The sequence below is a fragment of the Perissodus microlepis genome, chromosome 3 (genome assembly GCF_051167445.1).
Source record: "Perissodus microlepis isolate ML-2025 ecotype Zambia chromosome 3, ASM5116744v1, whole genome shotgun sequence".
Classification (NCBI taxonomy): Eukaryota; Metazoa; Chordata; class Actinopteri; order Cichliformes; family Cichlidae; genus Perissodus; species Perissodus microlepis.
The window spans coordinates 16994128-17018790 of NC_140463.1; the positions used below are offsets into that span (position 1 = coordinate 16994128).

At 38.5% G+C, this 24663-nt stretch overlaps 1 protein-coding gene and 1 long non-coding RNA gene across 4 annotated transcripts; both read right to left on the reverse strand.

Moving 5' to 3' along the window:
• Window positions 1-4463: 4463 nt before the first annotated feature.
• Window positions 4464-12839, reverse strand: LOC146390223 (uncharacterized). Of its 2 annotated transcripts, XR_014799809.1 has the most exons (8): window positions 12460-12839; window positions 8679-8725; window positions 8416-8511; window positions 8174-8275; window positions 7526-7879; window positions 6449-6532; window positions 5752-5852; window positions 4464-5568 (listed from the first exon to the last, which is right to left on the reverse strand). It is a non-coding gene; the product is annotated as an uncharacterized LOC146390223 (long non-coding RNA). The 2 variants fall into 2 exon arrangements; XR_014799810.1 differs by lacking the exon at window positions 8679-8725 and having other exon boundaries at window positions 12460-12810.
• A 956-nt stretch (window positions 12840-13795) lies between these two features.
• LOC146390224 (butyrophilin-like protein 2) lies at window positions 13796-22376 on the reverse strand. Of its 2 annotated transcripts, XM_084923274.1 has the most exons (10): window positions 22198-22376; window positions 21956-22057; window positions 18762-19100; window positions 18385-18666; window positions 17879-18217; window positions 17501-17782; window positions 16995-17333; window positions 16617-16898; window positions 16369-16479; window positions 13796-14749 (listed from the first exon to the last, which is right to left on the reverse strand). In XM_084923274.1, exons 2-10 carry the CDS (start codon window positions 22044-22046, stop codon window positions 14721-14723), a joined length of 2094 nt encoding a protein of 697 aa, XP_084779400.1. In that variant the 5' UTR covers window positions 22047-22057; window positions 22198-22376; the 3' UTR covers window positions 13796-14720. The 2 variants fall into 2 exon arrangements, with proteins under 2 accessions (XP_084779400.1, XP_084779398.1); XM_084923272.1 differs by lacking the exon at window positions 13796-14749 and having other exon boundaries at window positions 16271-16479.
• Window positions 22377-24663: the final 2287 nt, after the last annotated feature.

A 24663-nucleotide genomic window follows, 5' to 3' on the forward strand; every position in this document is an offset into this window, starting at 1 on the left:
CTGGAGCTGAGCAGGTAACAAACTGAAACAAGGATTAACGAGTCACTGCAGGTCTCTAACATTCCATGATCTATTTATCAGGTAAACACTGAGCATGAGGGACGCAGGAACGGCTGACCTTGATTACATCACAGCAAACACATTAATGTGTCTTCACCTTCTCAACCACACTAACACCACTTTAATGTATCATGATTTTGCAGTATTTTATATATTGTATTTTTGTCATTCTCCAGGTCTGACTTGCCATTTCTGTCTTTCTGTCCTCCTCAAGCTCTCCCTCTCTCCCTTCACTATCTGTGTGTCTTTCTGTGTGTGTGTGTGTGTGTGTCTTTGTGTGTGCACATTCCGGTGTTCTCGTCTTTGTGCAGCATCAGGACTTTGAGGACTTTGAGCTTCAGTTTCTGGGCTGCACGTTCCTGCCTTTGATGATCTGGTTAAGAGCCAATATTCAAGTTGTAGTCAGCGCTGGGTTGTTGTATAACAAACAGACAGTCGGTTGTTGTATAACAAACAGACAGTCTTGTTATGTGAGAATTACTTACCTGTGTTCTCCTATGGAGTGGAGATGGAGAAAGCTCAGAGACTCTTTGTAAATTGGAGGAGCTGTGGATGGAGTGTTTTTGTACGTGGAGCATCGCACTGAGAGCTGGGATTACACTGCTGTGGACGTCAAATTTTTGGAACGGTTGTTTTTGTACCATTTTCACAGTAAATTCACTGTCTCTGCTAAAGAAGTCCTGCAATTGAGTCCTGCTTTTCTGGAAAGTGGCAAACCCTTTAGTGCGCTTATCTGTTTTTTTTAATACTACAATATATTTGTAGTATATATTGTAGTATATAGGTGGTGGTCACGGTTGTGCCAGATAAATGAGCTTATAATAGATTATACTTACATTGTAAAGTGACTGAAGCCAGACAAACGACACTTGCACCAACACAAAATCATCTTAAACATCACACCACTGCAACAAGAATGCACTGATGTTTGCATAGGTGACATTACTATCATTGCTTTTAGCTCACAGACACATACTCAGTAGCACGCGTTCATTATGCAACACTACTTGACTCTCAGTGACTCAATACTTCTGACCAGAGCTCATCAACTGGCACAGCAGTCTCAGTTAGTCACACTCAATACCACACAAACGAACAATAAGTGTTATAACACTGTAACTATACACATGAACGCCAGCGTGAACCATGAGTCTAGTGCCCTCTGCCCTTCAGCACTACAAGATTTTCCTTTGAAAGTAGAAAAAGTGAGCTCTCTGGCTCTGATTGAGTGCAGAACAAAGCTGATTAGTCTAAACCTCAAAATCAACCAAACACCTCCAAAATTAGTTTATACTTACTTTTTTTTAAAAGAAGCATTAATTAAAAATGTTCAGTTATTTAAGTGATCATCTTTACCTAAGATTTGATTGGTCAGTAAGGTTAGGTTATGACCTTTGATTTTGAAGCTAACTTAATACTGAAAGTACATGTCATGGTCTGTGTGTAGGCAGGCAGGAAAAAGGACCCAAGTGCAGGACTTGTGGAGGCAGAAAAATACAGAGGCAAACACACTGGGAACAAGGACCAGAAGGGGAACACAGCTGATACAAATTAACTGAAGGGACCAGGTGGACGCAAAAGAGGAAACATCAACATAAGACACACACCTTCAAAGTAAAACAGGAAATTCATTGACAAAACTCAAAGGCACCAAACCAAACTCATATTAAGCACTAAAGAATAACAAACCATAAAAATAATACAACACTGGGTCACAGACAGTTCAGAGCTTCAAGTCAAGTCTTGCTCCAAGAACAGTTCTTTACAAACATAGATGCAGGTTCTTGTCTGTTGAGTTCTCTGACACCAAAACAAACAAACAAATAAATAAAAAGAAGACTTAGCACAGATGAAGACCCCAGACTCTGACACAGTGATCCAAACTGTCGATGTCAAAGTGAAATGAGTCACTGGAGCCAAACAGGTAACAAATTGAGACAAGGTTTAATGTGTCACTCCAAACCAGAAACTCTTGTCTGATCAGTTTCTAAGGGCCATTGCTGCACATTTAATGGTGTATTTATCAGTAAACAGTGAGCACTACAAACACAGGGACAGCTTCACAAAGAGGAGCTCAAAATGGTTTCTGCAGAAAAGCATTAAAACTTAGATATGATGATTCTTGCTAGTGTGCTGTGTAAGGTCAACATTTAGAAAGTAGGATACCAAGATTTAAAATATATTTTAAAAAAAGACCCCTTTGACCTCTGACCTTTCACCTCTGTTGACAGTTAGTCAACAGATTAACCTGTAAGTCAAAGTTATGCTAAGTCTCGTCTTGGTCATTATTTATGCGTTTATTACAGAATAATGATAGAAGAAAAAGACAATCACTGATTATGATACACATGATGTCCAACATGATGTATGTACTGACATGCTGTCACAGCTGGGCTCACACACTGAAGAGCAACGAGAGACGGGAAGAGGCTCAAACTCGGGAAACAACTATTTATTTACAATAACAGAAACATCTGTTTATGAATTAATCAGCCGTCTGATTCAGCTGAAAGACAAACTTCAGCTCTCAGATTGATGTTATTTTTTGGTGAGTGGGTCCTCATCCTCAGTATATTATGAAGACACTGTTACCATAAAACAATCTAGAGCACAAAATATAAACAATCAAAGTGCTGATGTGTGAGATGATGGAAGCAGATGTTAGTTCATGAGAGCGCTGCCCTCTACTGGCTCATGTGGAGTAATACTGCTCTCGTCCTTCCTTCTACTCCCACATTTATACTGTGAGCAGCTCTGACTGACAACATGCTGTCACACTGAAAACTTCACATCTGCTTCTTCCTCCTCAACAATTCATCTTTACAGTGTGATCTGCAGCTTCAACGACCTCTCTGCTCCTGACTCTGTGCTGCTTTCATTCACAGTTAGACCTTCTTCCTGCAGTTATTACAGAGTGACAGTAGGGGGCACCAAATGTGACTGCAGGTGTTAGTTGGTGCTGAAAGTGCTGATTTGTTTGCGCTGTAACAGTTTGTCAAACTTGCTTGTTAACTTTATGCTGATCAGTGTTGTATCATCAGTGATCAGTGATCAGTAACTAATTACTGATTACTAACATAAAGACAGTATAAACAGTGTACTGTCAGTATAAAGGATGGAAATCAGCCAGGACAACTCATGAAATATCTGCTTACGTCTGGTTGAATTAAGTTGTGTAAATCCACAAAGAGCAGCAGGTCGGATGATCACAGCCTGTACATGACGAAAATCTACTGAAGCTCACAGCAGTAATTATTCTGAGTCCTGATTTGTTTGCCCACTGAGCCACTACAACCAATTTTAGGGTTCCTCCACCTGCTGAATCCACTTTAACCCCTGACTGTAATCATTTTCCTGTTTAGAGGCAAAATCACCGTCTACAATGTAGACAACAGAAATATGTCAGAGCTAGTACTTTCTCACTTTTACTTGAGTAAAGAAGTTAAGTCAGTACTTCAACTTTTACTAAAGCAGTGGTTCTCAAACTTTTCGCAATGAGTACCACCTCATAAAATATATGGCTCTTGAAGTACCCTTATGACTGTCATTAAAGTACGGTAGTATAGGCCTATTTAACACCACATACAGTTTACATGAGACAATTTCATTTCTTATATGACTGTTTTTCTTGTTTTAACTGTCATAAACAGGATGTGACAAGTGATAATAATAACAACTGTACTGCATTAAAACATTCACAACAGGGGGTTATCCGGTCTTTAAGTGATGACATGATGAAAGCTGCTTCCAAACTACTCTGCATTTATTAAGGCGGTTGTGTTTCTAACATGTTTTAATGCTTTGTATCTTGTTCTATTTAATCTGAACAAGCCCCTGAAAAAAGTCAGTGATCACTGTCAGCCTCTCACAGTTTTTATCATCACTTTTCATTTTAAAGCTCAGTTTTTAAAACCTTACAATGTAACTACAGCGCAGCCCATGCAGCATTACGTTATTATATATATTATATGTATAAATGACTAACCACATATTGCAGTTGTTCTCCTGACTGAAGTTTGGTCCGTTTACAGCATCCTGCCATGTGACTGTATTTGTTCCTAACAATCGGGAAGGCCTAGGGAAACAAGCCCTCCAGCGCTCTGTAGGTTTTGGTTCTTATGAAAAAAAACAAGCTTTTTTTTTCAATCTTCTAAAGCTGTTTAACTTCTAGAGAGAATCGCAGCAACTACACGATGAAGCTTTCAACTCCAAGACAAACTAAGACAGTTTTCATGTAGTATGAGTATGAGGGTGTGACACAGGCCCTGTGTATTTTTTACGTTGCAGTATTTTATATATTTTATAATATTTCTGAGTATTCCATCATATTATGCTTTACTTATGTTAAGATTATAAAGCTGAAACAATGATTAGAAACTTTTCTGTTAGCAGCACCCAGCAGTTTGTCTTCTAACCCTTTCTTGTTTCCTGATCCCAGCGTCAGATACAATTAAAATGCTGATTCTTTAAATGGCATCACTTTTCCATGTTGAATCCCTCTTTCATACTGAGTTATTGTCACAGCTGTGTGGAGTGTGGAGATACAGGACACAATACACAAGAGCTTTCCAATGAAAGACAAACTTTAACATCTGCTCAGAAATAAACACATGAACACATCTAAGTGATGGCAAATTCAGGCAACGGAGTAGAAATAAACATTTTAAAAAGAGGGGAAAAAAAACAAAAAAAAAAGCAGATTTATGTACAAGACAAGAAAAGCAGTATTTCTACACAGGACACTGATCGGGGGTTAGACACAGCTGCAGCTGTAGGTGAGAGCAGCTCTATCCTGGGAAAAACTTTGGATTGGGAACATAAACCTGACCAAGATCTTGGAGTCTTTGTGAGAGGAACAGTTCACTGATGAGCTGACACTGAAAAATCCAAGAAAACAAAATCCAGTTTCTCCCATAAAACACACATTTATAACAGAATCTGCAGCTGTGCTGATTAGTTGTATTCTGAACGTCACAAACTGATGAATCTTTATGTGAGTCAGAGTTCTTCTCACTGAGGTTTCTGCTGTTTTGATGTTGCATTAAAAAGAGACACGAGTGTAAATATCAGTCCAACTACTTTTCTTATTTTGCTTTTTTTAGCACACATGAACAAATAAGAAGTACAGAAACAATTTTACTGTCAACAAAAGTGATAAAAAAAAGTTTATTAAACATGAAACATGAAGCTCCATCCTGTTAATGCTGTTTGTGTTTTACCTGAAATGATCCTGTTTTTATTTTAACCTCTCAGTATATTTATAGTTCAAATGAGTTGAAGGATAATAATATTGGACTGAAGTCCTGAATTTAAATCTTTTCTCTGTTGTTTGTGTTGTTTTTTATTCTCTCCAATGGTTCTCAGCACCAACTTACTGAACAGCATCAAACTGAAAACCTTAAATTTCGTTTTTCCTCATGATGTTATAAGTAGTTTCTATTCACAGTCCGAGATCTGCGGCTTCCAGCTGATGTTGTCATCATGAATCTGAACTAGAAGGTCTGTTTTCTGTTTAAAATGAAAGACAATTCAAAGATTCACTGAGTTATACTGAACACGACAAGTTTAAGAAACTTTAAACTGTGACAGAGAAAATGATATTCTGACACAAACCATGTGTCAAAAAATGTGTTTTGATAATTTTATATTTACAAAACTTACAAGAAAATCCTGTTTTTCTGACAGACTTACAGGTTCTTTACAATTCTGATAAACAATAAATCCCGATGAGACCAGAGAGATACAGATGTATACAGCCACGACGATTGCTAACCAGAGTGCCAGGAAAAATTCTAAGGTACAAAAACAGGAAAAACATAATTTAGTGTTAATGATGTAAACAAGCACATTTTAAAAACAGGAAGTGGAATTAACCATTAAATAACCAGTATTACTGTGAGAGGTGAACACCAGACTTTATTTACATGTTTCTGATGCACAGAGAATTTCATTTATCACCACTTACAGTCTGGTGACCTCCAGGTTACATCGGGCCTTTTGCCCAATGACAGCCAGGAAAGACTCGAGCCCCCGAAACCCAGAACTGTATAAAACTGATATTTGACATTTTGAATCAGAACCTCAGTATGTTTACCTGAAAGAGCTGCAGGTTTATGGGAGGATTTTACTTTGTTGTTCATATAGACTCAATTTCACTTATGAAGACCGAGCCTAGTCTTAGACTCTCTTTAGTTTGAGACTAAACTAAATCCATTTCTAGAAAACTGGATGGGACTGTTTTCTGTTCCAAGTAAATTAATACAGTTCTCAGATTTGGCCCATATCTCCTGACTGTACTGTATATAAACAATATAACAAATGAATGATTTTAGTGTTTTTGTTAACTGTAAAGTTATTTATTTATTTTTTTTAATATATATATATTTACCTATGCCTTTGGTCACATCATTCAAATCTGGCCTCTGGAAATTTCCAGGTTGCTGAGTTGTTTCGGTCTTCCCAGATTTTGATTCTGAAATAAAGTAAATAACATATTTTTTTAATTTCGGCTCAGGTGGTAGAGCAGGTCACTTACTAATCAAAAGGTCGGTAGTTCGATCCCAGTCTGCATGCTCAATATTTTTTTGTCAAGATACTAACTCTATGTTGCTCTCTGATGCATCATCACAGTATGAATGTGTGTGAATGTTAAACACTGTGAACATGTGAGACAGTATAGACGAAAAAGGGCTCGTGTCAATGGGTGAATGTACAAGTTGTGTAAAGCACAATGAAGAACCAAAAAACAAAAACACTGTTGTGATGACAGAAACAGTTTGTAGCTCTTCAGTGTTGGTTTCCTCACATGTCCTGATGAAGCTGCTCAGTAACAGTGTCACTGAGGTTGGACACTGTGGATTTCTGTGGTCGACTCAGGCTCTGAGGCCTCCTTCAGGGATGTTACCTGGACCAGCAGCTCCATGAAGAATTAGCCTCACGTGTGTGTAAGCCACAAAGACTCTTGTGTTAAAAAGTCCAACTTAAAGCAGAAATGATCATGTTTACAGTCTTCTGCGTGAACCAGTGTTGGTCTCCATGGATACTTTTACCATCATATCATCTCTGTGGTTTGTTTCTTACAGCTCTGTTACTGTACTCAGCACTAATTAGCAGGTGTGCGTCTGTGTGATGCAGTTTATGGATGTAATTTTCTAACTACACAGTTTTTCTGGTAATTCTATTAAAATGCTCCAAAAGGAAACATCAGCTCTAGAACTTTGAAGGAGATCCAGTTCATGGACTCGAGTCAGTGAAAGTGGGGCTACAGCTGCTGGTGTCTGAAACTCCATCAATCAAACAGGATATTTATAAAGACACTGTTGTTATGAAAGTGGAAACTAAAGATTTGTGTTCATCATTTCTGAAAGCCTGTAACAATTATACACACCAATTGTATCTCTGGTTTAAACCATGATTAACTTTAACAGCTCCCAGTGATCACATGTGTATAAATGAATTGTCTTACCAGAGACGGTGACTCTGCAGCTGTTGGAGCCGCGGCCATAACCTGTGTTCACCTCACACAGGTACAGACCCGAGTCCTCAGTCCTGAGTCTGGACAGCTGGAGTCTGATTCGTCCTTCTCTGAGGGCGTCTTTGTCACTCTGGACTCGCCCTGAAAACTCTTCATCCTCTGAGAACTCGACACCATCAAGCAGATAATACAGAGTTGAGTATGTTTGATCAGTATTCAGGTAACAGGAGATCTTCAGTGCTGAGATGGACGTGTCTGGTTTGGTGGTGAACGTCCACTCCAGTGTGATGTTGTGGTTCTCCTCTGCCTGTTAGGAGCTCTGTGTCACATCCACTACAAATGATCCTGTTGAGGAGACAGAGAGGAGCAGACACACTCACAACTTTATACAACATCAGAACTGTGAAACACAGGAATAAACGAAGTATCATTTCTGTTATAAATCCAAAGAATTACAAGGCCCCCACACCACAGCCAGCCATGTTCATTCGTTCATTCATTTATAACTCTATATTGTCCTCCTGGTCGTTCAGGCTAGTTTCCAACAATTGTGAATTTGAGAACCATTTTTTTAATGTTTAAACAAAACAACCAAAAATGAGCATAGATGAGTTTAAATGCTCAGCAGTTTTTGCTCACCTCTGCAGAGGACGAGTGTTAGAAGCAGCACAGCAGCAGAGAAGGCCGAGGGTCTGTGTGTGAAGATCACACTGATCTCCTGAACAGCCATCACTCATTACTCTGAAAATCAACAAGCAAATCAAGCTTCCTGTTACTCTCTGCATCTCACAGCAAGCAGCCCAGCAGACTAATATAACATCATGTGTTTCATTCTAAATGTAAATTTTTCTGATTTTTTAACAACATTAAAGAAATCTTACCTCAAGGTTCTCTGTGGCGCGTTTCTTCATTTGTCTACTCTGAACAACATCTCCAGACTGCAGATCCTCTACTGTTGATCAATAAGTTCCTCCACTCTGTAACATCAACAGGAAAACAGGTTCAGTCCCAGTGAAATTGTCACGGACCTAGGTCTGAAGGACCCAGGGTCTTTGAATAAGTATGGACGTGTATTTTTTGTGCTGCTGTCCTGTTTCCTAATGTTTGTGTATAGCTGGGTGTGTATGTGGGTGTAGCAGAGCACCTCTTCCTCAGCCCTGGTGGGGGTGTCAGCCAGGAGCCTGGCCACACCTGAGGACGAGAAACGCACACACACCTGAAGTTGATCAAGCCTCCTCTGGGAGCTATTTAATAGTTTGTCCGAGCGTTCCTTGACGCTGGACTGTTGCGTGAGACTCCACATTAGTGTTGTTAGTGTCAAGTATAGTGAGTGTATGCCCACAGTAGTTGAGTGATAGCTGCTTCTATCGTTTTTTGCAGGAAGAGTGTGGAAAGCCAGAGAGCAGCGAGCACGTGAGTGCAGACACACGGGAGCGGAGAGCACGAGGCATGGACTTTTTGGGGAAGAAGACACGGCACGGGAGTCAGTGGAATGCATCGGGATTGTTTGTGTGAATATTTACTGCACTGTAAATAAACGCACTGTTCACCGCAGCATTTGGATCCTCCTTTGCCCAGGCAAACCGTGACAGAAGTCACATTCAAGAAGCTGTTTCAGTGTTTAGCTATTAAGCAGTTTCAAAATAGTTTATATGTAAACAGACCATTAGATCATCACTGATTCAATAACAGAGAGCGATGATTTTAAATATTCTGGTCAGGCTTGTACTGGGAGAAAAGATCAGCCTGGACCAAAACGTCCAGGCTGATCTTTGTAGTAAAAGATCACCATTATGTGTCAAAAATAAGTCAATAAATAAATGAATAGATACATTTTACATAAAAATCTAATATATCTAATTATTAATATCTAATTAAAAACTGCCATCCTCACTGTAATCCATCACTAACATGCTGTAAAAAGAGAAGCAACCATTTTTAAAAAAAAATAATTTTAATGACAAGTTGAATTTTTTTGTTTCTTTTTTTAATTCCTTTGACACAAAAAGACCCCACACCCACAGATGCTGTGAGGCACTGTTTGTTTGCAGTGTTTCTCTAAACTTTTCAGTCTGTGCAGGCTTCCAGCTGCTCACCAAAGCACACAAACCTTCTCTGTAGCACACATGCGTTGAATGTTTTAGTGTTGTTGTTGGTATTAATATTGGTGGTGCAGCTGCTGAAATGTGAATTATTGGACATATTTTACTGCATTTACCCAGCATAACTAAGGGAGGATTCAGGGTCACCTAGTCCAGCCCTAACTATGCTTTAGCAAAAAGGAATGTTTTAAGCCTAATCTTGAAAGTAGAGATAGTGTCTGTCTCCTGAATCCAAACTGGAAGCTGGTTCCACAGAAGAGGGACTGACACAGCATCTGTTGTGCTGACCAGAGCTCATATGCACAGCAGTCTCAAACTAGAAAAATAGCTGAAAATCACATTACAAATGAACAATAACTATGAGACACCAACACATTACTGGAATAAGTGATATAACACTGAACATCAACGTCAGCATGAGGCACGAGTCTTTGGCATAGTGCTTCCTCTTGAATCGTTACTATATCTTCTTCTCTAACTTTGACTGACAGAGAGCAGAACAAATCTGATGATTTGATGATGAATTTAACCAAACACCTTCAAACTTTAAGGATTATTTCTGAGGAAGCTGACTCTGCCTCCAAACAGCTGAAAAGTCATGTTAACTGATGATTGTCACAGTTCAACACCAGGCACGTGCAGAGGGGGGGCTAGAGGGGCTTGAGCACCCGCCCCTTTCATGATGAGTGCCCAAAGTGCCCTTTTGTTGAGGCAACTTTTAAAAAAATTTTTTTTTTATTTATTTAGTTTTTTTATGTGTGTGGGCGTGCAGAGTCCTGTCAGTGCCCCTCAACAATAATATTTAACTATTAATCACAGTTTTGCTAAATAAAAGGATCTGGCTTGCATCAGTCACATGATCACATTTAACCAATGACGACAGAACGCGCTGGTTACGAGCCGGGAACAAGCTCACAAAGAGCACGCGCATTTTTTGCGGTCCGGAGCTGTAGGAGAAACACACATTAACTCAGAGACACAGACTGATGCGACAAAACCAGTAAGTAGGTGTACAGCGTACACTGTAGTGTATAGCACACAGGAGTATTAGCTTATTACGTACACGTTGGTAAGTTGTCTTGTGGCAACTGACGAAGTGAAACAAACGAGCGTGCTGTGTGTGCAACAACGCGACAAACATTACCTGTCCTTTTATTAACTGCACAAGTAGTGCTGGTCATAGCTGCTGGCTACCTGTGTAAGGCTGTCATGGGTCTGTAGCTCTGTCCACCGTTTTAGGGAACATATTTAGTTTTAAAGTAAGTTTTCGGGCTTTTCCTGCCTTTCTGGAGGGATTATATTTCACTAAAAAACGATCTAATATGCATGTCCACATAATTATGCATTATTATAATTATAATATATTAAAAAACACGCTGTATTTTAAAGAACATACATTAAGAAGCAGATTATATTAGATTTATATTTTAAATAAGACAAAATTTGGATTTTACAGCAGTAAAATTATTGTATCTCTACAGTTTAAAAATGTAATAAGCTTTGCCCCTGCACAGAGTGGATAGTGAAACAAATGGAATCATCATAATGACATTATTTCATATTTATTACTTCCCCCTCCTCATTGCTTTATTATTGTTGCTCTAGTAATAAATAATAACATTTTTCTGTCATCATTTTATTATAGATTAAGTGCAAGAGTTGTTAGGTGTGGATAATTAGATTATAGTTTATTGCAATAGCAAGTTGTGCCTTATTCTCAGATAGACAACAAGTGGAGAGTGATATATGAAATGATGGGATGGAAGGAAGAAGAGAAGCAAAGAGTGATTCACAGGCAGAGCCTAAATTATTTCTCACAGTTTTTGTTGCCTTATGGTTCCAAGCGCTGTCACCAATCTTTGCATTTTGTTATTATCTCATGATACTTGTTTAATCAGCTCCCATCTCTATGGACTTTTTAATGTCTACAGTCTCAGATCAACACACCCCTGCCCTCCAGCACTATCAGCAGCAGGAGCAGCAGAAACCCCTCAACAGCAACATTGTACCCATCAGGTAAAACATCGGCTACGTTTGCTTTGCCTTGTTGCCCATATTAGATTCTTGATGAATGTGTGTTGTTGTTATTCAGCCTGGTTCAATGTGCCCCTTTTTAACTTTGAGCACCCGCCCCTTTAAACGTCTCTGCACGGCCCTGGTGAACACAGACAGGTGCAAACTCAATTTAATCTACGCAAATTCAACAAATGTGCTTCATCTTCAGTCGTCTCAGACAGCTGGGCTCCTGAGTTTGTATCAGCATGGTGGTCCGTGAAACACTCATCAGAAACATCGATCAGCTGATACAGAACAAAATACTAACATCCAAAATAATTAGGTTACATTTATTTTTCTAAAGAAGCAGATACTGTGATACTGTGCTCACTTGTTAAAATGATCATCTTTAACTGAGATTATTCAGCAGGGTTGGGGTTAGGTTATGGCCTTTTATTTTGAAATTAACCCCTTTCCATATCAGTGTAACTTAAGCACATAACCATAACTGAAAGCTCAGAGTTCCTTTTAAGTCACCTCGATAAGTCCAAAGTCTTTATAAACATAAATACAGCTTTTCTCACACTTTGCTGCTACATTTGGAGCTTTGCGTGAACAACTGACAGAGACATTTATCATCTTGTATGTGCTCACAGTTTGACAGAGAAACAACAGTCTGACTTTATTCGGTAACATGTAGAAAAAAATCCCTTTGTTTTTCCATCACACATTTTTTTTCTTCATTATTAGTTTCTTGTTTTTTGAGTTCTCCAATTAAAAAAAAAAAACAAAAAACAAGCAAACAAGGAAATAAACACAAAGACTTACCACAGATAAAGACCCCAGACTCGGACACAGTGATCCAAACTGTTGCTGTCAAAGTGAAACGAGTTTGTTCGAGCCAGTTAGGTAACAGGAACTTACACAAGGATAAACATGTCACTGCAAACCAGACGCTCAGGTCGGAGCAGTTTCTAACGCTTCTTGATGCAAGGCTTATTCATCAGGTAAACACTGATCATGACAAACACAGGGAAGGTTTCACTTTATTACATACTGCGTCAGATCAGTACAGATCATGTGTAAACCAAAAATTAGCTTAAAATGGTTTCAGCAGTTTCTTCTCATCTTCAACAAAAAGCTCATGTTTTTCGTAGCATTTGCATTTCATTCTGTCTGTAAACACAACAGCTCTGAAAGTTTTGAATGTATTCTGATAAAACTCTGTAGGCTGTAGCAGGATCATGTTATAATGATCCAATAAAGTTTGATTTACATCCACCGAGGTCTTCATGGTCAACTTTATGACTTGCTGTTAAAAAATTGACAAAAAGCCTCCTTAAAAGTGCACTGTGTAATGTCAACATTTATACGTATAAAGATTTAAAACATCATGTCACATTTTACCTCTGAACTCTCCCTAAGGCCAATAGATCAACCTGAAAGTCAAAGCAATTATATATAAAACTGTTTATTTAAAACTATATTTCTTACTGTGTTTGCTGGTGAAAGATACAGGCATGTAGGGAAGATACATGTGGATTGTAAATATCAGGTTTCTTTTTAATCCGACCTCGTCATTAGGGTCAAATATGGTCAAACTTTCATAAAATGTATTTTTATCTGTAATTCATTTTCTGCTGCCTCTATATCGGTGACATTTTTGCATGACTTTGTTTTCCATGTGCATTACTGTAATGCACGAAACAAAGATATTTATAAACAGAAGTTGATATGAATTTTTCTTAAAATCAAATGAATTCTGCACAGAAAGGACACAGCACAGCTGGAGCTCTGTGTGTTCAGCCTCCGAAGTCTGCAGGTGAACCAGCCTGTAGCTCCAGGTCAGCTGCAGAGTTTCTGACCTCAAACAACAAACATCATCTAATGAGTGACTGGTGTTGAGATTAAAGCTGAAATCCAAATTTCTGCTTAATAAGAAATGTACAGATCTTCTCTTCAGCAGCTTCAAGGAAGATGGTGACCTGACCTGCAGTCAGCTGAGACTGAAGAAGTCACACTTAGATGAGTGGCGAAACGTTTCTTCCACTGAAAACGCTTCATCCAGATGAACAGAATCAACTCTTGGAGATTTACTTACCTGGATGATTGAGAATGCATCAAGACGACATAAGCAGTTATGACACGGTATGATTTTCTCACCCAATAAAGAAATATTTAATATATCAGTCTACTCTTTATTCTATCAGAAACAGTTATCACAGCTCGTACATTGTCTCTTATATAGAACACATCTATATATATACTGTTAAAGATTAGATTTTAAGGTAATGGGAAATATAAATGACTGCCACTTCACTCTTCAATGAAGCTCAGTATTTGGCACAGAGTTCAAGCTCACTGCTGTAATAACTAATAATGATTAATATAATAATAACTTTAATATTGGCCATATTATATTTACATTACCAAAGTGAGATGACTTTAGTCTCATGAACAACATAAGCTAATTGTTATTTACTAGCTAATCTTAAAATGACTGTTCAGCACAGAAATGAAACCCAACAATCATGTTTTACAGCCCCAGTCAAATTCAGTCTGTTTGATAGAGCACTGATTTAAAAACGTCAGAGATAAAAAGAAATTGATATACAAACCAACGAAATGCAAAACAATAAAAACAACAATAAATATAAGGTGAGAAGACATCACTCATTCAAAGTTAAAAGCAAGAGACTAAAAATGATTTTATTACTATTTTATAAAACATGCATTGAGGGGTCATCTCAACATAGTTTGGGGCTACAACTGAAAAAGTCGTTCTGATCATTCAGTCGAGACTTTGGAAACACTGGAATCAGCTGATCCAGTAAACAGTAGTCCATACAGTCACATGCTCAACACTGACTACTAACATCAGTTGTGAACAACTAAACTTTAGACACCATGTAGGATTTAAACATTTAGCTGTTAGATCCCAATGCAAAAAACATAAGTGGTGTTCTTTTTTAATTTGCTCAATTTCTCTGATTTCCTCACTCGTACCAGCTCTTCTTACATTCCAACAGTCCCTTTGTTGATGTTACTGTTTCTCTCATCCAGGATCAGAGGTCATCAGAGTTACTTTATTATTTTCTTCTTCTGTCTGTCCTGTGGACTACAAATACAAATAAACGACAGAGTTACCATTCTTGTAATTATTTGCTATACTTGGATATCGTTTGCTGCAATCTGAAAATTAAGTCTAAATAACTTTTTTCATTATGAGCATAAAAATGAATAGGAGAAAATGAAAAGTGTATTATTTCATTTGACATTTCCACTGAAATAATAAACACATTTGTGGAAAATTCTTCCTTTTTTTAATCCTTACATGAGATTTTCCAGTAAAACACTTTTCTCCACTACTCCTGCCAATGATACTTTAACGTTTGCTGAAATCATGTTTGTTTGGGTTTGTTCCTCACACCTGTGATGGCAGATTTCTTTTCTCATGTATTAATCACATATTTAATCATATCACATTAGTTATAGTAATATCACTTTCTCACTTTACTATAGTAAGAGCACTCCTGTCACTAGTTTACATGCATGTGGAATGTTAACACAGTGAGGCCATTGTAATGGGGGACATTATTAGTATAGTATTGGTATTCTATTTTATTCTATTGTATATATTATTCTATTTTTATTCTATTGTATATAGTATTTTATTTTTACTTTATTTTATTGCATTCCAGTGTTTTCTAATTTCTGCTGCATAACTTTGCACTTTTGCTGTAACAAAACAAATTTCCCACCTGTGGGACTAATAAAGGTCATCTTTATCTTTATCTTAATCTTTAAACAGATAGTGAAACTCCTTCGGCTTATCAGGGATGTAAATCCTTAGGTGATGGGCACTCAGAAAACAAGGTCATAATTCTCTCTGTAAGGGAGGAGGTATAGCCCCCTAGCATGATGTCGGCGTAAATTCGCTGTGTTCCGACCGATGAAATTGAGCATTGCGTGGCACATCTGACATATTGTGGTACTTTTGTCCATGTAGAGTAGAGTCATACTTCACATGAAAACCAAAATAGTTCCAAACGCCAGATCTGAATGACGGTGGAGGAGGTTCAATTTCGGGTAGCAATGAGGCAGTTGCCATGCTAACTTGAGTAAATGCATATGGGCGGCACTCAGTGGATCTGCGCTCGACAGTGCAGCCTAGGCGGGGTAATCAAACACAGATCCACTGAGCCCTCAACACAGACGGCATCATCAGAAGAAAAGTTGATCAAATAAATTAAAAATTTTGTATCGTTCAATACATATGTGTACCGAACCAAAAGCACTGTATCGCACGGTTCAATACAGATACATGTATTGTTGCACCCCTAATAGATGCACTTATGAATCAGGCTTTAGTCACAGCCAGGTTTAACAGGAGCTACAAAGATCCTGTTATTAGTGATGTGCGAGACCACTGATTTCCTTTCCAATCTGATACCAAGTAAAATTCAGGGTGGTACCGACGATACTGAGCTGATACCGATACTCTGTAAAAAAACTTAATGTTTCATTGTATTTCATAATACAGTATATAATTGTATCATGTAATTGTAATAATAATATAAAGATATAGCTTCATAATGATTAAAGGACATCAGACTACTTGTTGTTATTGCTTAATAATGCAGAATAACCTTCTAACTATGAGCTAAAACATGAGGGCACCGCATCAAACAGTGCAGTGTAATACTGGCAATAAAAAATTATTAATTTCTGACTCACCACTTTGCTTTTGCTTCAGTTTCCATGTAACAAACATCACTATAATACACACCAAGAAAGCTGCTTGAACATTGATACAGATGGGTAATGTAGAGTCACTGATGTGTTCACCTTAAATGACAAAACAAACCAAACATATACTGGATTAGAGGAAGATGTGATTTTACCACTAGAGTGAAAAATGTAAGTGACAAACATTTTTTTAAGTCAAAATAATGGCATAGTTTGTGAATGTGAGTCATTATTACCTGGAACATGTATGTGTGTCTCTCTGCTCTGGTTGGTGTTCCTCTGTTGGACTCTGCAGGTGATGTTGTTGCTGTGTCTCTTCTCCACAGTCACTCTGCTGCTGACAGTATAGAGGTCATCAGGACCTCTGAGGGTCTCTGTAGGTCCAGCAGAGAGGAGGTTTCCCTCACCGTCCAACCACAGCAGCTCAGGCTCTGGATACCAGCCTGCAGACTCACACTGTAACACCATCCTGCTGCTGTCATTTGACATCACCTTTATGACGGGTATAGATGCTGAAGCTGATGAAGGGGGAAGAAGGCATTGTAAACTCTTTTCCACTGATTATAAAGCTTCTTTATACTTTAAATCAGGTTTGTTTAAATGTTTAGACTCACCAACAGTGAGAACAATGGAAGCTTCTTCACGTATCCAGGGAATGGAGCATCTGTACGTTCCTTCATCAGAGAGTTTCACTTTGAATATTTTGAGCGAGACGTTCCCTTTGATCAGTTCATCCTCAAAGACTCGTGTACGAAAGTGATAAGTTGGATTTTGGTTCTCAAACACGATCTGTCCATCTTTATGAAGGTGGACAACATTTGGGTCCAGACCAGGTTTGATCCAGTTCACAGTCTCAGCGTTAGTATCAACAGCAAGTTTAAGCTGACATGGAAGAACAACATCATCACCCATCATGGCTACAACCTGAGATGGACACACCAGATGAGATTTTCCTGTAAAGAAACATAAGAAAACAGTAGAAGTAGATGATATTGTTACGTAAATATTTTGTGTTCCAAAACAAAAACAACAAAAGTTGCTGTTGTTGTTTTGGTTCAAACTGCACATGATGAGGGTGAAATAATAAAATAGTTTGTTTCTGACTGTGAGTCATTATTACCTGGAACATGTATGTGTGTCTCTCTGCTCTGGTTGGTGTTCCTCTGTTGGACTCTGCAGGTGATGTTGTTGCTGTGTCTCTTCTCCACAGTCACTCTGCTGCTGACAGTATAGAGGTCATCAGGACCTCTGAGGGTCTCTGTAGGTCCAGCAGAGAGGAGGTTTCCCTCACCGTCCAACCACAGCAGCTCAGGCTCTGGATACCAGCCTGCAGACTCACACTGTAACACCATCCTGCTGCTGTCATTTGACATCACCTTTATGACGGGTATAGATGCTGAAGCTGATGAAGGGGGAAGAAGGCATTGTAAACTCTTTTCCACTGATTATAAAGCTTCTTTATACTTTAAATCAGGTTTGTTTAAATGTTTAGACTCACCAACAGTGAGAACAATGGAAGCTTCTTCACGTATCCAGGGAATGGAGCATCTGTACGTTCCTTCATCAGAGAGTTTCACTTTGAATATTTTGAGCGAGACGTTCCCTTTGATCAGTTCATCCTCAAAGACTCGTGTACGAAAGTGATAAGTTGGATTTTGGTTCTCAAACACGATCTGTCCATCTTTATGAAGGTGGACAACATTTGGGTCCAGACCAGGTTTGATCCAGTTCACAGTCTCAGCGTTAGTATCAACAGCAAGTTTAAGCTGACATGGAAGAACAACATCATCACCCATCATGGCTACAACCTGAGATGGACACACCAGATGAGATTTTCCTGTAAAGAAACATAAGAAAACAGTAGAAGTAGATGATATTGTTACGTAAATATTTTGTGTTCCAAAACAAAAACAACAAAAGTTGCTGTTGTTGTTTTGGTTCAAACTGCACATGATGAGGGTGAAATAATAAAATAGTTTGTTTCTGACTGTGAGTCATTATTACCTGGAACATGTATGTGTGTCTCTCTGCTCTGGTTGGTGTTCCTCTGTTGGACTCTGCAGGTGATGTTGTTGCTGTGTCTCTTCTCCACAGTCACTCTGCTGCTGACAGTATAGAGGTCATCAGGACCTCTGAGGGTCTCTGTAGGTCCAGCAGAGAGGAGGTTTCCCTCACCGTCCAACCACAGCAGCTCAGGCTCTGGATACCAGCCTGCAGATTCACACTGTAACACCACCCTGCTGCTGACAATTGACATCACCTCTATGATGGGTGTAGATGCTGACCCTGATAAGGACGAAGAAGGCATTGTAAACTCTTTTCCAATCATCATACAGCGTCTTTATACTTTAAATCAGGCTAGTTTAAATGTTTTGACTCACCAACAATCAGCTGGATGGAAGCTTCTTCACGTATCATGAGAATGGAGCATCTGTACGTTCCTTCATCAGAGAGTTTCACTTTGAATATTTTAAGGGAGACATTCCCTTTGATCAGTTCATCCTCAAAGACTCGAGCACGAAAGTGATAAGATGGGTTTTGGTTCTCAAACACGATCTGTCCATCTTTATAAAGGTGGACAACATTTGGGTCCAGACCAGGTTTGATCCAGTTCACAGTCTCAGAGTTTGTATCAACAGCAAGTTTAAGCTGACATGGAAGAACAACATCATCACCCATCATGGCTACAACCTGAGATGGACACACCAGATGAGATTTTCCTGCAAGGAAAAAAAACCCACCAGAAGTAGATGATATTGTTGCTTGAATATTTTTTATTCCAAAACAACAACAGCAAAAAAAAAAAAAAAAAAAAAATCTTGTTCACATGGACAACCTGATTTTTCAAAACACAGACAGTTGATGCTGTCTTCAGCTTACCGGGTAAACCCATCACATGACCAATTTAAGATGACACCAAGAGGCAACAAGATGCTACCTAAGTCAACCTTGAGTCTCCACTTGTGTTAAAAGTGCAGACTTCAAACTATATACCAGTTTTTACATCGTGTTGTTTGGCCATGCAAACCAGAAGATGAAACAATGGAAATTGTGTTTTGTAGTGAGTGCTACACCTTCTGCTTTCAGGCCTGTGGGTATCAGGCTTGTGATGTTCTCCTTTATCTTACAGTGTGCAGAAATTATTTTTTGGAGTGGCACAAATAATTTCTGTGGCATCTTATTTGATGCAGTTTGAAATGGTTATTAAAAAAACATCTTGGCTGCATTTTTAGGTAAATAGTTGCATATAATTTTGTTGTTTCCAATACTTGTGCAAAGATTTTTTTTTTAATTTACAATTTCTATTTGCTTTTCAAGTTATGAAAATGATTTGTTAAACATGTTTGTGGTTCTTACAATAAAACAATTATACCTTTTTTCTACTGGGATTTTATGTTTTTTGTCTGATTTCAGATCAATTGTGATAATACAGTATGTCAAAATGAAAACATAACTGTAAAAGTTACTAATTCTGTTACTTTTTTGAAGAAGTAACTTGTAATTATAACTAATTACTTTTTCAAAGTGACTTGCGCAACACTGCAGATGACACTGTGTCAGTGTCGAAGTACAGACACTTTCATTACATTATAGGAGCTCTGTGTCACATCCACTACAAATGATCCTGTTGAGGAGACAGAGAGGAGCAGACACACTCACAACTTTATACAACATCAGAACTCCTTTCACAGTGAGTCAGAGACAACGCTGACAAAAATCACTGCTTTGTTGGTTGATTTGTTCCAAAAGATCAAACACACATCTACAAACTACAAAATCAACAACAACAATCTGATGAAGTTCTGCTGTGACAAACATGGAAACAATGATTTTTCCTCAGCATGAAGGAAATAATGAAACCATCAGAGAGCTGTGCTGCAGGACGCCTTTATTAAGGCCGTGACATTAATAGAGTTCATTATTAGTTCCTTATTAAAACAAGATCAGCTAAATAAAACAATTATTGTGTCTCATTGTTCTGAGATCAGTTTCTGTTTCTGGTTTTTAACTAACGAGCTACTTAAACTTGAATAAATCCACTTTGTTTCCACAGTCAGTGAAATGAAGGTGATCTCAGTACTGACCAAGATAACTGTGATGATGATTTTGTTTCCATGACTTTCATCATGAATCTGTTGATCAGACTTATTCAGTATCTCTGCAGTCAGCACAGATAAGCAGCCACAGTTTGACCATCCACCAAAATCTAAAGTCAATTTAAACAGCTCACAGAAAACTTGATTCACTGAGAGGTTTTGAAATCATGAAGAAGAAACTGGATGGTTGTAATTTACATGTGAGCACTGAAAACATGTCACATTAGAAGGATTTCAGCCTGTAAACATCCACAGCAAACATCCACTCCCACTGAGATCTGCTACATGATCAATGTGAGAGAAACTAAACACTGATGACATTTTAACTGTGTCCCTCCTGCAGATGGAGCTCAACATCAACTAATAACACAGATGTTACTTTAAACATTTATCAGCTCAGTTTGGAAACACAGAGACTCTGAAACTGTTTCAGGATTGTGCTGCTGGAGAAACAAAGCAAAACTCTTCACTGTGAACATGAAAAATGGAAACTGCTGTTTATGGTTTGATCAGGATTTTCACTTCTGCTGCTATGTGCATGCTGAGGGAGTTCACAGTTTTACATCTCCCCTATAAAATGCTGTGTTTGCCCATATCTAGTGTCTCCTTCCTCAGCTTCAGTGTACCAGACTTACAGACAACAGTAAAAGTAAGTTAATTTAGGAGTACAAAACCTGCTGTAACCTGAGCTCAGTGAAACAGAGCGAAACGACTCCATGCAGGTAAACAGTAAATGAACTGGTTCTTATATAGTATTTTTTATATAGTATTTTTCTACCCTTCCTGGTAGAAGATGCATATAAATACTTTAAAAACGGGCAGGTATCTGTATCTGTGGGGACCTGAACAAATGTGAACAGAAACATTTCTCACCATTGAATCAACGTCTAACTTGAACTCTGACAGCACCGTCCAATAAAAATGTTCAGAGACCTGACATGTACAGTTTACTGTTTAAATATTCCCTAAAAAGACAGTTTTCCTCTATTTGACTCACAATTGTGAATCTAAAATCCACCTCAATAGATAAAGGGCCAAATTCGACCAAGAACAGCCTCAGTGTATAAAATGTTAATATTTCTATCTGTGCATATTTTGTTTCTTTGTGAAACAAATTTAAGGCTAAAATTAGACATTTCTGGAATTTTTACTGCTTCAAATATCAAAATAGGCTAAATTTTTTTGATCTTGTTTTATATTTCACTGTTAATTTTGTTGTTTTATTTATGTATTCATCATGAGAGCAAGCATTAACAAGCTGCAAATAACCAAAGATTACTACACAGACCTACAACAATGAATGATTTCTTTTAAAAGCTGAAGGAGGAACAACAACATGCAAAATAAATAACACGGTTATTATTATTTTAATTACTGTCTTTTTCCTCTGTATGTGTGAGGACTCATCTGCCTCAGAATCCATCTAATCATAATCAGTTTCTCCAAAGTGTGACTCTGCTAAACATCTGTTTGCTCACCTCTGCAGAGGACGAGTGTTAGAAGCAGCACAGCAGCAGAGAAGGCCGAGGGTCTGTGTGTGAAGATCACACTGATCTGCTGAAGAGCCATCACTCTTTACTCTGAAAATCAACAAGCAAAACAAGCTTCCTGTTACTCTCTGCATCTGACAGGAAGCAGCCCAGCAGACTAATATAACATCATGTGTTTTATTCTAAATGTTACTGTTTCTGATTCTTTAACAACATAAAAGAAATCTTACCTTGAGGAAATATTTCAGTGACCACTGGAAATGGGTGCTGCTTTCTGAAAAACTTTCAAATGCAAACAAAGAAAAGTGAAAATCTCTTTAAGGATTTCAAGTTCAGAGCTTCTCTGTGATGTGTTTCTTCATCCATCTACTCTAAGCAACATCTCCAGACTGCAAATCCTGTACTGCTGATCAATGATTTCCTCCACTCTGTAACAACAAGAGGAAAACATGTTCAGGCCCAGTGAAGTCACATTTAAGAAGCTGTTTCAGTGTTGATGTCATTTAGATTTAAGCATTTATAATAACCATGATAAGACACCCTATGAAACACACACATACATGTACGGATGGGTATCGAAAACCGGTTCTTGTTGAGAACCGGTTCTCACTGTTTTAATTCCTTGGAATTGTTTGCCATTTTTACAAACGATTCCCTTATCGATTCCAGTCGCCTCGAAATATGTCACCACGTTGCGAAGCGTCATTTACCTGGACAGAAACACGGAGCCTAAGTGGCTCAAACGCTCAAAATTTTGTAATACTTCACGAGAACAGATGACAACAGGGCAACTTGCAATACTTGCAAAGTAGATATTTCATTTAAGGGAGGAAACACTACGAATATGCAAAAGCATTTGCTCACAAAACACGCAATAACCTTAAATGAATGTCGTGTTTTTAATTCTGCTCCGGACTCGTGAATCTCAACCCAGCAGCAGCGGTAACGTTTGCACGTCCTCTCCCGTTAATACGGCAGGTAAATAATCAACTAACAGTGCATATTATGTTAGCGCGATCTGCCTTATTACAAAACCTGCCATTACTGTGCATTTAGGTGACCATGATGAGACAGACAGAGTCTGGCTGGCTCAGATGCTGGCAGTTCTCGCTGCAGTCTACCGGTAGCGTCTCCTTTCAGGCCAGGATAGACGAATGTCACCGAGCAGTGACTAAGTTTGTGGTCAAAGGCTGCCACAGCAGATGCCCCGATTTTCGGTAAGTGAATGTGTTTAATTGTAGGCAGGGACATTACTGGATATTCTTGTGTAATTGCTACAGAAGAATATTTATTTTATTATTTTACATTTATAATTTTTTTTCCTGGGGACTCTGTGACACCCCATTGAAGAGCCGTAGGCTGGATCTCTTAAGATCTCACTGTTGGGTTTGTAAGGCCATGTTACGCCTAAATTTCTATCTTGTTCAAACAGAAGATATAAAACAAAGTTCTAAGCTAATCGACCTTAGTGTTCTCCTTTTTTAAAAATAAGAATCAATAAGAGAATCGATAAAGAATCAAATCAAAAATGGAATCGTGAAAATCTTATCAATACCCATCCCTACATACATCACATATTCAAATTTATATGTTCTGCTGTGTTTGTCTTTATTGTTGTTTTCATCGTTGTTTCAGTTTGCATATTAAGTGTTCCATTTGATGAATCAGATGTTCATCTGAAGTTGTTTCACAAACACATCCCTATAAATCACTCTTGGGCGGTGATCACAGCTCCATATTTACAAGAATTTTAATGCATTGGCCTAGAATGGCAACATAGTTGAATCTGTTGGAAAAGAGTATAAATGTCAAAAAAAAGGAAAAAAAAGAAAAAAAAAACAAGCAAAAACAAGGAGAGTAACATAATAAACACAACACAATCGTGTGAATAACAGTAAATACTAAATATTGGATGTTGTTGTGCAGCATGCAGGACCGACTGTCAAATGCGGAACACCACATAGATGAGAAACCATGAACAAAACTTTATTTTTCAAAAAACATCAAGACATACATCATTACTAAATTACTAAAATTCTAAGAACTAAGGTGTTCCCTCTATGCCTGAACTAAACTTAAAACAAGAACTTGTGATCTAATTAGCAATTGACAAAGCTTAAATCTTCATAGAAACTTCTTTCTTATGAGCGAAGAGGGGAGATGCAGACTGCGGAAAATGCACCGGCAGTCTCAGCACATGTTCGCGGGCGGAGGGTGGACGAAGAGGGAGTACAAGGTCTGGAAGTGGTGGCTGATGAGACCAGCTGGAGGCAGAAGGGCAGGCAGGTGAGCGCCGTTGACAGGAGCCAAGAAGACTGAGCTGACAGGCATGAAACAGCAAAGTGGGACAGATATGTATTGCCGTGAGTGGAGTGGATAAGGACTAAGCAGCTATGGGGAGAACACACTGAGTCACAGATGGCAAAATTATTCCTTGGTGAGCAAAACTGAGTAGGTGTAGCAGAAACCGTGGCGAGGAGTGAAGTGAGCACTGGTTCATAATTTAGGACAGCTCAATTGTCCACAGGTGAGGAAACTTGTCAGTGTGCGGCAACTCCACCCCAAGGTGGAGACAGCAGCTCAGAGACAACAACAGCCAAGAAAATTATAGTTTGTTCTATGAACAGTGCACACCTGTGTGGATCAGCGCGCTTGTATTCAAAAGATATCTCCACATAACGATCTGCTAGACGGTG